Source organism: Podarcis bocagei (genome assembly GCF_964188305.1).
Source record: "Podarcis bocagei genome assembly, chromosome: 2".
Classification (NCBI taxonomy): domain Eukaryota; kingdom Metazoa; phylum Chordata; class Lepidosauria; order Squamata; family Lacertidae; genus Podarcis; species Podarcis bocagei.
Window position 1 is genome coordinate 74036488 of NC_138126.1, and position 14197 is coordinate 74050684.

General features: G+C 39.4%; 1 protein-coding gene across 5 annotated transcripts; it reads right to left on the reverse strand.

The window, feature by feature from the left end:
* Positions 1-1163: 1163 nt before the first annotated feature.
* LOC308582480 (UPF0461 protein C5orf24 homolog) lies at positions 1164-13990 on the reverse strand. 5 transcript variants are annotated; one of them, XM_081185693.1, is made up of 3 exons: positions 13687-13990; positions 5365-5794; positions 1164-3522 (listed from the first exon to the last, which is right to left on the reverse strand). In XM_081185693.1, the coding sequence occupies exons 2-3, from the start codon at positions 5789-5791 to the stop codon at positions 3482-3484; spliced, it is 468 nt and encodes a 155-aa protein (XP_081041819.1). In that variant the 5' UTR covers positions 5792-5794; positions 13687-13990; the 3' UTR covers positions 1164-3481. The 5 variants fall into 5 exon arrangements, with proteins under 5 accessions (XP_081041819.1, XP_081041815.1, XP_081041816.1 ...); XM_081185689.1 differs by having other exon boundaries at positions 1164-5794; positions 13687-13987; XM_081185690.1 differs by lacking the exon at positions 13687-13990 and adding an exon at positions 13523-13665 and having other exon boundaries at positions 1164-5794.
* Between the last annotated feature and the right edge of the window lie 207 nt (positions 13991-14197).

The window sequence follows — 14197 nt, forward strand, 5'->3', positions numbered from 1 at the left end:
CTACATCCCCTTTCTCTTTATCAGGATGGGAAACATTCAACACACAAGACAAATTAGGCCCACCAGGATCCCCAGTTTTAACCTACAAGGCTGTATTCTCCAAGCCACACCCACTTGCCTCACACCTGACAGCTTATGATAACAGGTGTGGGGCAGGTAAAGTCACAACTGCAAAGAAACCACCAGGAGTCTTAAAGTGTGTTCTGAATTGTTGCTTGGCAAGCAAGACCTGCATTTAGTGCTTTTAAATGCAAAGACCACTGGGGTCGGCTCCACTCAGGAGCTCCCAATCAGAGCACCCAAGTGGAGCTGATCCCTGCCAAAACAGGGTGTACAATTAGCACTGCTTTCTGCAGAAGTCTTTGCGGCAGCAGTAGCAGCTTCAATTCAAGCCAAGGCTACAAAGGAAGAAGGGAAGTCTCAGGAACACAATTAAGAGTGTGCTGCTGATTCTTCCTTTTGGAGCTTGAATAAATGGCTGTCACATGACATCTGCCAGTCAAAAGTGGTCAGCAGAGGGTGGCTCAGATCTGGATCCAGCCTGCTGATCTGATCCGGTTCCCCACCCCTCCTCTATATGCAATACCACTGTAAAAATGTTTTCCTTGTCAAATTACAGAGCAAGTCTGTTGATGTAAGCTGAAAACATACATATAATAAATTAAGTTCAGATAAATAAAAAACCTGAAGTCACTCAAACCAAGGTTTGAACTGTCACTAAAATTAATGCAAGGTGGTCTTATAACATTTCTGAAAGTCTTTCAAGAAATAGTGGGGCTGCAGTATTGCTGTTTATGGCCACTAAGACTATCTGCATTGCCCAGCATCCTAATTATGATTGGTAAGCTGGCCTGGAGATAACAAACAGGGAGTAAGTAATCCCTATATGGTGGGCCCAATCCCTAATACTTTCAGAAAATAAAGTGGGGGAGAGAAGGGAGTTGGGAATTATTTTTGTTTGGAAAATATATCCATCTGATAAGAGAACAAGCGAGGGAAAGCATATAAAAAAGTAGTTCAAAACATTCAATTTCTTTTTATGGGTAACAATTGAAGAGTTGCTTTATTCATCTGCAAAGCTGGTTAATTTAACAGGTGTTTGCTGGGTTTCAACTTACACTGGGAGTGGGGGTGGCAAGACTATAAAACATACAGTAATAAAGTTATTTGGTGTTTAAAGCAATTACTTTATTAATAAATATACATCCATATGATGACGTAAATACAGATCATGAACACTACTCCATTCCCATACAGACAATTGCACACGAGTAGCTGAAGTTCATGGACATAAGAACATACACAGTATCTAATCAGACTTTTTACAGCAGAAGACAGGGTGATAATTAATGAGCAACTGTTTCCACCAAAATAACCCATCCCATCAGAAAAGCAAACAGTGAAAGATGAGAATCTTAAAATGGCCCATTTAAGCAGATTTCTGAAAATTTCATAAAATTACTATAACTTTCAAGATGAAATAGATTACACATCGCAGAACCTAGATTTATCTATCTGGAAAAAAATCAGAAGGAAAGGCCGCTCTAGTATTTTCTTACATGTATAATAATGTTTGAACTATGTTAAATATATGTATAATAATAAAACATAATGTGAATATAAGTGGAATCCAAGAACTTTGATTACAAGAAACTGTTTTGTATTTAATAAATTGTTTGATGCTGCTCTATACATACAGTAATAAAAACCAGAATGACAACTTAGGAAAAAGCTGTAAAGTTATCTCTACTACTCTGTCTTTCAAAAGAAGGCAAAAGTTAATGCTCTGATATTAACTGCCTTCTGCATTGTAGATCAGGGAATATCTCATCCCATATGCATTATCCTGACTTGCTGGGTTTGTCCCAAGACCAAAAGCAACTTCAAAGCATAATTGAAATGGACCACTGCAAAACAGAAATGCCAGATGAGTCCTGACCAGGAAGTTCTATTCTCAAAACTTGCAAAACATGAATTAATTTAAGAAAATTACCTGTATTTTAAAAAAATGGCACCTTCACAATAGTTAGCCCCTAATTAAACTTACAGCAGTGTGTGTGTATGTGTGTGTGTAAAGATTTTGAAAATATCCAGTGCAAGACTTCAAAAATAGAAGTAAAATTATTTGGTTCTACGGTTTAAGTAAATTTCACCAGAAAGTGAACAGCAATTTCTGTAAGTGTTGAAAATAGCGGCTGTAGTATAGATCTCTCTTAATGCTTAGTTATGCTAATTGCTTTATCAAAAAGTGAAAAAGGCTATTTTTAAATCAAAAGAAAAGTGAACACAAGTTTGACATGTAGATTTTCTGAACAGTGCCAATACACATCAACAATCCTAGCTTATGAAGAGCAGAATTAAGGTATATAATATAAAATTATCAATTTGCTTTACAAATCATGTATTAATACTACAAGGAGAAAGGGACATTCCTCCTCCCCCTCTCCAATAATATCAAAGTATAGGAATTAACATGCTGTTTCAGTGTTTGTCATGACAAGAGACAGTGTTACAAAAAAAGAAAAGAAAAAGAAAAACACAATGTATTCTGGAGATTATATACAGGAGTAGCAAAAATATTTGAATATACCATTCAAACATCTCAAGTTCTTGACTTCTGTTTTCCCCCACAGCATGGCACTTGTAAACCGCAGTAGAGGATAAAATGAACTGGAATCAAGAAATGCCCAACAGTGTTTTTCTGGCCTCATTAACAAATCCAGGCGTTAAACTGCCCTTTAGAGAAATGAAAGAGGATTTTTCTGGCCCCCCTCCCAACTTACAATATTAAGTTATTTTAATGGGTAAGTTTTCCATATGATATAATTAATAAGCACTATAAATGAACATAAATTGCTTAGATGAGTTCATTATTTTCTCAGCATATGTGAATACAAAATTCATTATACTAGAGCAATAATGCATCTGCGTTGTCTCCCAACACACTGCACGACACCATTGAGGAGATGCACACGTGAGAAATAAAAGGGTAGCTTGGAAAAACAGGAGGAGGTAAGTAGAGTTACTCAAAGGTACATTGGTGACATGCAACTTGCTCCTTGCCAGTAAGGTGTGCCGTTCTTGTAGTTTTTACATTCAGCTGCTTTCCTAGAGAGAGTTCAGAAAGGGTCTGAAACAGCCTCTGGGTTGGAAAAAAAAGAACCATCTAACAAAACAGCCAACACAATATATGTCCTGAGGGTGAACTAGCTCACATTAGCACTGTGTGTGTCAGAAGTTGCACCACTGTGGGGAAAATTAATAAGAGTTTCATATTCCGAAGTTTCTTGAGGAAATATATAATGGACTTCATAGCTTCAGCAAAAAATTATTTTACCAGCATTTAGCTGCCATTAGTTTACATGACTAAAGAGCCTTCCAGTACTGTTGAGGTTCAAGGTTGCCAGTGCATACAAAGTCCCCCCAAAACAATTCAACACACCTATTATAAAATACAGGATAAAGTCCAGCTCATTATGAGTTAGGCATCACTGGAACACCTGAAGGCTTGCTGCTTTTTTCCTGATAAAAAAGGCATGAAATGACATCCATTTCTTAAGTTGTCATTACTAAAATCAGAGTTGTCATCAAAATGTCAGCAGGCCACAATATTTATCTTACAAAGGAAAAGAATGAATACTGTTCATTTTCATCTCTCTAATTAACCTGAAAGAAGTCTGTCCCCATGAATTTGCAAATATTTATCTATAACCTCTCTCTTGCGTATTTGAAGATACAAATTTAAATTTTTAATCTATAACTATATGTAAACTTATTTTCAGAATAGCTTTAGTTCTAAAGAAATATTTGGAATATATTCAATATTGAGAGTTTATTCAGTTACAACGTAATGTGTGTATTATACATTGTCTCTCTCTCACACATACACATTTTTAAAAATAACAACACATACCCAATTCAATGCAGAACATTTATTTTAGGTGCACAAAATGGCAAAATGTATGTATAGTTCTGCACCTCCATGCATAGATGTATTCCAATAGTTTGTTATATATCTGGGGTCTATAAACACATCAAATTGCAACTTGCTTGTGCATCAACTGTATCATTTCCAATTATGATCCATGAAATGTCATCCTTTGGTAGATATACGCTCTCTTAGCTACAGTATGTGTGATAAATAAGACTTCCACTGGCAAAATTATTAAACATGACAAGATTATCTATCTGAAAGGTATAATTTTCAACCACACCAAATATTTGAAATCCTAAAAAACTGCTGCCATCTATGCAGATATTGCAGTCACTTAAAATGTGTATATTTATTGACAGATCTGAGAACACAGGGCAAATCTCACATATATCTGTGTATGGCAAATGTCACTGAAATGGACTGGATTTAGGAGCACACAAATGTGCAGAATCTCAGCCACAACTTTTACTACACCTGTACATTATTTGCATATTTGATAGCACTTTTTAGAAGTTAAATTATAAAATATTTCAAATATTTAATTCTTTTTGATTTGGTATGTGTAGTCTTAGGCTTTTATAAATTGTAAGTCAGTGTCCAACAGTTAGCATATGCAGGAGAGCTACCATACTTTAATGGAAAAATAGCACTTTGGATATATATCAGGTGCTACATAGGATTTTTTTTTAATGTTTGGATTACTTGAAACTGATAGCACTTTAATGCAATGACTGCCTGGAATGACCACTTTTTAAAAAATATAGTTTTGAAATTTTGAAGTATCTACAAATATTGAGGTCCGTGTTAAGTTCCAGCCATTGTGGAAAATTTAGTTCTTTTTCTACTTCCTCCTATTAACAAAAAGAAAAAGAAAAAAGAGACACGTACACTGCAAACTTTACAGAACTATTCCTGGTAAAGCTGTCCTGAATAATTGGTTTCTATTAGTTTCTTCTGGTTACTTGTTGAACAAGTCTTTATTTTGACTATAAATAACCTAGGATGCAGAATTCTGCTAGTTGAATTGCTAACCACATAACTAAAATGGCCAGACAATAACTTTGACACTTAGAATATTAGTAATTATTTTCTGGAAATAGACAAGGGCACCACTGAGGAGTCCGCTTGTAAACGTAAGAAACATTAAGTGATTATGATATGACATCTTAAAAAAAATAAAATGTAGGAAAGTAAGTTATGGAAACGTTACAAAAGAAGTGAAAAAAACATGCCACAACTCAGATAATTTAAAAAGAATTACTGAGGAAATGTTACTTAATTCCTCGTTTTTCACTCAGCAGGTTGCTTGATTTTGCTACTTGTTTCACCAGCAGCATGCACTCCTCTGTTATGTACCACAGCATAGGGAAATGCTGCGCTGCTACAAGTATAACTTAGATTTGCAAGCCGTGATAGAGCTTTAATGCTACCTGGAGGTCTCCCTGGGCTGACTTTGTATCCTGCAGCTTTAGTTGTACCCAAGGGTCTACCTGGACTTGTCTTAAATCCAGCTGCTTTGGTGGTCCCCAGCGGTCTACCTGTGCTCGTTCTGTAGCCCGCTGATTTTGTGGTCCCCGAAGGTCTTCCACGTTTACCAGATCTGTTGAGGTTTTTCTTTTTCTTTATATCATCTTTCGTCTCTATACTCCTGCCACTTGTGGTCTGCAAATGTGGTTCATTTAACGCATCTTGTCTCTGGCATGGTATTGGCTTGTGGCTGACTGTGTGGCTATACTTGGTTTGTTGTGTGGAATACAAATCAAACTGATCAGTGGGGGTCACGTTGTCATCATTAAGGCAAGAACTCTTCCCAGGCCCACAGAAAGGGGAGTTACCGCTGGCAACAGGATGCATCATTTTCTACCAAAAGAGAGAGAGAAAGAGGGAGAGATGTAAAAAAAAAAAATAAGGTAGCATTCAGCAGGGAAATATTTGCAATGCTCTCCAAAATTAGACAAATCAGCACAGGGCACAAACCAACACCTAAACAAGACATCTTGAATATCAACAGACTCATTAATCAAATACTACTCCAAAACACTATCAATATATTACAGCATAGGTTTCTGCTAATTTTACATTTTTGCATTAATCTTTGATTTAGCACAAATAAATCTTACACAGAATTTCAGCATTGCAATGATAGTTGCTTTAAAAAAAGTCACAGTGAACCAAAAGTTTCTTTTTAAATTAATTTTTATTGGTTTCATAATCATAAAACTTACAGGAACATAAAAAATAATGTTTCAGGGGCTATTATGTATAGATAGGATTCTACTGACTGTATTTTTTCATATTTTTCTTCTTAGTTCTTTTCAGGTATATCTGACATGACCAAGATTTGAAAAAGCCATTCCAGTAAGTGTATACTGACATTTTATTTTATTTCTATTTCTTAAATTTTTATACTGCCCTTCATCTGAAGATCATGAGCAGTTCACAACATAAAGATACAAAATGAGAACACAAAATTCATAATAAAAACAAGAACAAGAACAAACCAATAACCTCCCTTCCAACAAACACATTTAAACGGACATAGATATTTTATGGTGGTACTCCATTGTTTATATTGTGTGTGTGAATATAAATAATAAAATCAAACCATTCCAAAAATAATTTGGCCCCCCCATGCTCAGCTTATGTTAGCTTCTCTGACATAATACTTCACATTTTGCATACTCTCTTTTGGCTCTTTTTATAGTCTTTTTTCAAAACCAGACTGTCAATAGTAGATAAAAAATCAGAGCTTTACTTTTAATATCTGTCATTTTAGAAGCACTATTCAGAAGTGCTAACTGGGAGTCAATGTTTATTTGTTGCTTTGTGATTAGTTCCTGGAAAAATAGACCAGAAAGTGTTTGCACAAGTGGCAGCACATTACTTTGGCCACACAGCCCTGCCATAAATTGAGGGTAATGGTTTTAATACAGCTTATATTGTGCATCTGGAAACTGGATAGTCTACAGTGAATTCTGGACTGCTGCGATTTCTCTGCCACAATCAATTTCCATGTTTTCCTATATACTAAAGACCAGCCCTCTCTCAACTGTATTCATATTCTCTATTCTAAGATAGTTAAGGATGCAGGGTCAGCTCTCATATTTTGGCTTTCATTAAGAAAGTGTTTCTGCATCCATAGGAAATTAAACTATCTTCCCCATTCCAAGGCATATATCATGATATAATAATAATAATAATAATAATAATAATAATTTATTTATACCCTGCCCATCTGGCTGAGTTTCCCCAGCCACTCTGGGCAGCTTCCAATCAAGTGTTAAAAACAATACAGCATTAAATATTAAAAACTTCCCTAAACAGGGCTGCCTTCAGATGTCTTTTAAAAAGAAGATAGCTGCTTATTTCCTTCACATCTGAAGGGAGGGCGTTCCACAGGGCGGGCGCCACTACTGAGAAGGCCCTCTGTTTGGTTCCCTGTAACCTCACTTCTCGCAATGAGGGAACCGCCAGAAGGCCCTCAGTGCTGGATCTCAGTGTCTTCTAATATCGTATTCTCTTTAATGCCCCAAATTTACAGTGCCTGCCTATATTCGCAAACTCAGAATGGGAGGCCAGTAGAATCAATTACGAAGTACCAGACATTGTTTTTTCTTTCCTGATTTTCAGCATAGGTATGATGAATTTGTTATGAAGCAGCTCTCCTATTCATTCATAGATAGAGAGATATGACATCTCCCATGTAAATCCTTCTGGTTTTGATGAGGATTCAATCAAACCAAAGGTTTGATGCGACCCATTGTTTATCAGTCTCTTAAAAGCCTCTTAACTGGTTGGTCTCATAATATGGACTCAGTAGTGGTGTAATTCTTTCTCTGTTTACTGATTGTTTGTATAGCTGCTTCTTGTTTATTCTAGGTCTCTTTCCTTCAAAGATGATGCTCTAGTCTACATTTCCAAAATACTAACAGTGGTCTTGGTATCCAGGTTGAAAACAAAATGGAAGTTTCTAAATGAATGTAAGCTTTGAAATATTTATCTATTTTAGAGAATATTTGAGTATATACCAAAAGTAAATCAGTATGATGTCATCTCCGATCTTAAGAAAAGCTCATTCATTAAACAGGTGCATTATTATGAAAGGATTGTTCTTTTCCCAGATTGTTTCAAAAGCAATTGCATCAATGGAATTTTTATGGAAATGTTGTTATTAAACTTGGCCTAGAAATAATTAAGTAATATGACACACAAATCTACTTATGTTGTAATTGTTCGGCAATCTGTGAAAACCACATTGTTGCTTAGAAAGATGACACTGAACTATTTAATTCAATAATTTCTCCATCAAAGGGGCTTAACTTTCCCCCAAAAAAACTTACATTAATTTTCAACACCTGACCTGTCTACTGAAGAACATTTTAGAAAGGTGGGTAAACTAGAGGTGCTAATGGTATACCAGTCAACATGTAATCTGGCCTTCGAAGTGGTGTTGAAATACAGTGTCTTAACAAGAGGTCATCCAATTAGGAAACAATGATCAACCATTTGAAGCACAAGCCCTTTTATTATCAATGACCTTGTCAATGTGACAATTTAGGATCATCTATCCTCAAAGTGTCATGGTGCTCACTGGAGACCCCACTGTCTGTGGAGGATTTCTCCACTAACCTCAGCAGCAGCTATGCCAGTGGCTTTGTTGTAATGTAGATTGATCAGGGCCACTTATACACTGGCTTCCAGATAGCTTTTCATGCAGTGTTGCTTCATGTACAACAAGCTTCTTATGCTGAAATGAATTCAAAGTAAGGAGTTGCATAAATCCCACATGCACCTAGTCATTCAGTATACCTGAAGTAGTGTCTCTACCCCCATAGTTCAGCCCGGACACTGAGATCCAGCGCCAAGGGCCTTCTGGCAGTTCTCTCCCTACAAGAAGTGAGGTTACAGGGAATGAGGCAGAGGGCCTTCTCAGTAGTGGCATCCGCCCTGTGGAACGCCCTCCCATCAGATATCAAGGAAATAAACAACTATCTGACTTTTAGAAGACATCTGAAGGCAGCCCTGTTTAGGGAAGTTTTTAATGTTTGAAATTTTATTTTGTTTTTAGTGTTTTGTTGGGAGCCACCCAGAAACCCAGCCAGATGGGTGGGGTATGTATGTATGTATGTATGTATGTATGTATGTATGTATAAATAAATAGATAAATAAATAAATCAAAACATGTTGTGTAATACACACCATAGGAAGCTGGCATCTATCAACGCTTCCTACCAAGTATATACATGACAATGCAGAATGTGTGTATTATAAATACATATTATATATAACTTCCAAGTAGGGCATTTGTCTTGCATGCAGTCATGGTGTGCAGCAGGCACACTTCCAATGTTTTACTTTTAGCCAGAAGCATGTGAGGACACCATGTATATTCCATCACCATCATCATTTACTTTAATAATTTAATTCCACTTAAAAACATTGAATTATGGGCGATTCACAAAAATGATAAAATAAAATGTAACAAAAATATATAACAACTTGCTATTAAATATCCAGGGGAAATAATGAAACCAAGTTACAGTGGTACCTCAGGTTAAGTACTTAATTCGTTCCGGAGGTCCGTTCTTAACCTGAAACTGTTCTTAACCTGAAGCACCACTTTAGCTAATGGGGCCTCCTGCTGCCGCCGCGCCACCGGAGCAAGATTTCTGTTCTTATCCTGAAGCAAAGTTCTTAACCTGAAGCACTATTTCTGGGTTAGCGGAGTCTGTAACCTGAAGCGTATGTAACCTGAGGTACCACTGTACTGAAAAAAATCACAACACTCGAGTGGTTTAGTATAAAACACTTAATTTCACACAGGTTTGTTGTTGTTGTTGTTGTTGTTGTTGTTGTTGTTGTTGTTGCTGTTGCTGCTGCTGCTGCTGCTAAGGGCAACACATGGTCCTAGAATGGCCATAAAGAAGGTGCCAGTTGCTCCTCTCTAGGAAGGGCATTGAACAGTTGAGGAGCTAGCACAAAAAAGACCTGGTAGCCACTGTCTTACTTTACTTGGCAAGAGCAACTGAAGCAGGCCTCTGAAGGGGATCTCAATGTTCAGTTAGGTGTATGTGAGAAAATGTGATCTTTCAGTTATCCTGCTTCAAAGCAATTAAGCGCTTTAAAGATTAAAATCAGTACTTTGAACTAGGTCCTCACTTAGGACATGGGGCTGATGCAATATTATTCTACTATTCTTTGTGGATAAACAATTTATTGTTGCAGGGACAAATGGGGAAAAGAGATGGATACAGGAGAAAGTTATACAGGCTATTAATAGAAGGAAAGGTGTATGTGCAACTTCCTCTAGTTAAAAATATCCCAAACAATGGAAATGTTAGATTAGCTTTATGCTACTATTTGCTTCATGCTACTGATAAGAAGCAGCAGTGAATCAGGTTCAGTATCTTGAATTGAACATTAATTTAACAAAATGGCAGGCCATACATGATTAAATAAAGAAGCTATAATGTTTAATCAGTTTTAACAACTTTTACAGTACAATCTTATATGTGACTAAGTCTTATGAATATATCATTTTCCCCACTTAATTCATTTATTTGGAAGGAAACTGCAAATAAATCAATGGGACTTACTTCCAAGTAGGTACATATAGAACTGAACTGTTAATTGGCTGGAAAAGTTACCTGGATTAATCAGACAGCATATTTTTAAGCAAAATATTTTATAAAAGTCATAAAACTGCAAATAGCAAGTATTTTAAAAGGTGTTCTCCCTTTCATGTAACATAGGAATGTCTCTTATAAAGTACACATACAACATATGTGAGTATGCATTAACAACACATCTTGTTTCCATTCTATTGTTTTTACCATATGGAAGTGTACTCTGTTAACTGACAAAGACTCGTACAATTAATCAATTGATATCTCTTTAATCCGGTAACAACTCTATTATCAATCCTAAAATTGCTATCTGGTCAAGGATAGAACTCTTCCACCTTGTCCCAGGAAGTTTGTATGCTGCTCTTTGCAGTTCCTGTAGCAAAGAGCAGAACAAGCATTATTATAAAACAATTATAACATTTGGTATCCTGCCTTTCTTCCATTACTCAGAGAGGAGGATACAGGTGATTTTCCATCTGGGTACTGACCAGAGCCAGAGGGTGCTACCCCATGTGGCCACAAAACATGCCTTATGTCAGGAATGGAAAGTCTTTGGCCCTTCAAGAGCATGGACTGCAATTCCCATCATTCCTGTTCATTCAGGAGGGAGATTGATGGAAATGGTTCCCACCAAAGTAGTCTGGTGAATAAGCACTCCAGCCTGCTGTGTCAAGATGCAGGCTGGAATGCTTTCTTACAGGAACTCCTCTAATAGAGGGCATTTGTGCAAGCAGATATATTCTGGCCTAATCAACTTCACTCCTAAGGGACTGGGGGGGGACAGTTGGCATGCTGCTTTTTTGGCTTTTACCATTAAACAAAAAAACATTGCAACTGGAATTCTCATATTGTAATGGGTATTGGAGATAAAATCAGTCTGACGTACATTCTTAGGCAAATTTAATAGCTTCCACTGGGATCTTGACATATGCTCAAATGTCTAATTTTATCCTCGAAATAAAAATCTGAGGATGCAAAATAAAGGCACTATCAATAGCAGAAAAACTCTGAAACATGCTAGAGACTGTACTTTATCATGCTCTTCACTAGTTTTGCAAAGACTGTGCTGAAACCTAAGATGTTCAACAAACATTTTCTTATATCTGCATGAGCAGAAAGACTTTTCCTAAACATCTACCATAAAATTAACATCTAATCTTAAAATATGTACAAGCTAAATGCATGACAATAATAATAGTGCAATCAAAAGTAAACCACACAAGAATCTGGGACCTACTTCCAGATAAGTGTGTATAGGATTGCAGCCTAAGGGAGCAATCCTACCTCTGGATGGGAAACAGCAGGGCAAAATGGAGTGATAGAATCACTGGTGGCTCCAAAACCCTCCTACTTGCATCGGCTAGATTGGAAGATGGAGAGACTGAAATCACAATTTTTGCTGCAGACTGGTGCGGCAGAGGAACCCAATTTGGACCCCTCTCTGGGAAGTGGACCAGCTTAGGCTACAGAGGATTCTTGTTACTCCAGTTCCACCCCAAACACCTTGGTATGGGGGTCCTCCAGCAGATCCATCACCAACAATACATTTGCATCTGTCATCCCTCCTGTGCTGCAGTGAGATACTCTGTAGCACCAGAAGTACCAGATACCCTGCAAGTGTAGAGAACAGTGTACGGGAATATGCGTTGGCTCCTACTCCCCTCCAGAAGCACGGATTGGGGGTTAGGATTGCATTTTAAATGTTTACAAGCATAAATTTGGATCCCATAAAACAATTCTAAAGCACACACTAATGCTATACATGTAATGGTCTAATGAGATGCACTTAAGCAGCAGGTCTTAATAAATGTGGGTAGCACTAATCAATATAATATTTAAGTAACTAGCAATGCAAATATTTGTCAGTCCCATATATTAAAGGTATGCTTACACATATGTGCAAAATACAGGGACAGGTATTGTTTTTCATTAAACATGTAGTTGGTTAGATATAAACAAGAAATCACACACAAAGAGAACAGCTCAAAGTGCCTTTGTTAACTAATAGGACACTTAACAAGACAAATTCTAGAGAGATACTGTTATAAAAACCACAAAATGTATATCTTCCCCTGCTACTGAGTGACCATAGCAGTTCAGGAATAGAGGGCAGACTGACAGAAGCTTATCCCTGCTTTCCCCTCCGACCCCATACTGGAGCATAATTGTCCTTCCTGGGACATTCATAGGGAAGACACAGTCGTTCTGTGTCTATATTAGATGGTGCCTCATTATCAGCACTGGGGGAAATTAAATAGGTCTTGGGGCATGGGAATGATAAGCTTTTCCATCATTCCACTTGGGCCAAAAAGCTGTTAAGACTCCCGCATCTGCCTTACTCTGGCTAGTTAAATAAGTTACCCTTTAAGGACACGACTAAACAACAACATGCTCTCTCACCTACATAGCCCTTTTGTTCACACTTGGATGATAGGCAGAAGCCGAGGAGAGGCGAGGCTTCCCTCCGTTTCCCCCCCCCCCTAGGTTTTTTAGCATTCGGTTTTTTTGTTTCAATTTAGTTAAATTTATGTGACGCGGCACAAGTAAGGGTGGCTGCGGCGATGTTGCAAATTTACATGGCTTCAACCACCACAAAAAGTCGTAGTTGTAATTTTGTGAGGGCCTTTGAAGAGAACAAATGAAAAGAGAGAGAGAGAGAGAGAGAGAGAGAGAGAGAGTGTTGCCGACCAAGCCACCCACCCCGTCTCGCCTACAAGGAGGGGAGGAAAAAAAAAAGGGGGGGGAGGCTGTCCAGATCTAGTTCAACCTACTGCTGCCCTGTCTGGGTGTCTATTCTCCGGGCACCCAGCGAAAGAAGGGTCCTTCAATTCCACCCACCTAATTGTACAATTTGATACAGAAACCGGGGGGGGGGTAGAGGAAGCGGCGGAAATGGTGCCACCCCGCTAAACCCCACGGGCACCCCGGGGTGCAAAAAGGAGGGAGGCGCAGGGGGTGCTGCCTTCCGCCGACTGCGCCCGAAAGGCGCCAGGAGAGAGAGAAAGGCGTTCTCCTTCCTTCCTTCCTGCCTTCCTTTCTTTGGAGCCAGCTGGGTGAGGCTCCATCTTGCGCGGCGGAGAAGAGGAGAGAAGCGGGCGGCCCTCGCAGGCCCGGGGCGGCTCCTACCTGAGGGATTCTTGGCAGGGCGGAGGGGGAGGGGAGGGGACAAGGCGGCGGCGGCTGGTGGCTCGGTCCGCGAGGCGCGAGCTCGACGAGGGTTGTCGTCGTCGTCGTCGTCGTCGTCGGAGGGACGCGTCGCGGGGCGCTGGGGCCCCTCCCCGCCGCCGCCGCCGCCGGCTTCCTTCGTCGCAGGCGGCCGGGCGAGAGAGAGCGAGACCAGCGGGGCAGAAGCTGAGACGGCGGAGCGGGCCGCGAGAGCCGGGCCGGAGCAGCTGCAGGGAGCCGTGGCGGCGACGTGCGCGCTCCTGGTCTGGGCCAACGCGCCGCGGGAGCGAGCGGGAGAGGCAGAGGCCGGGGGGAGGGGAGGCGGAGGAGGAAGGGAGCGGCAGGCGGACGCCTGAGAGGAAGGGGCCGCTCGCCGGGGGAGCCGCTCAGGGCCTGGCTCGGCCGCGGCGGAGGTGCCGCCTGCTCTGAGGCGGAAGAGGAGGAATGAGGGAGAGACGTGGGCCCACAAAGA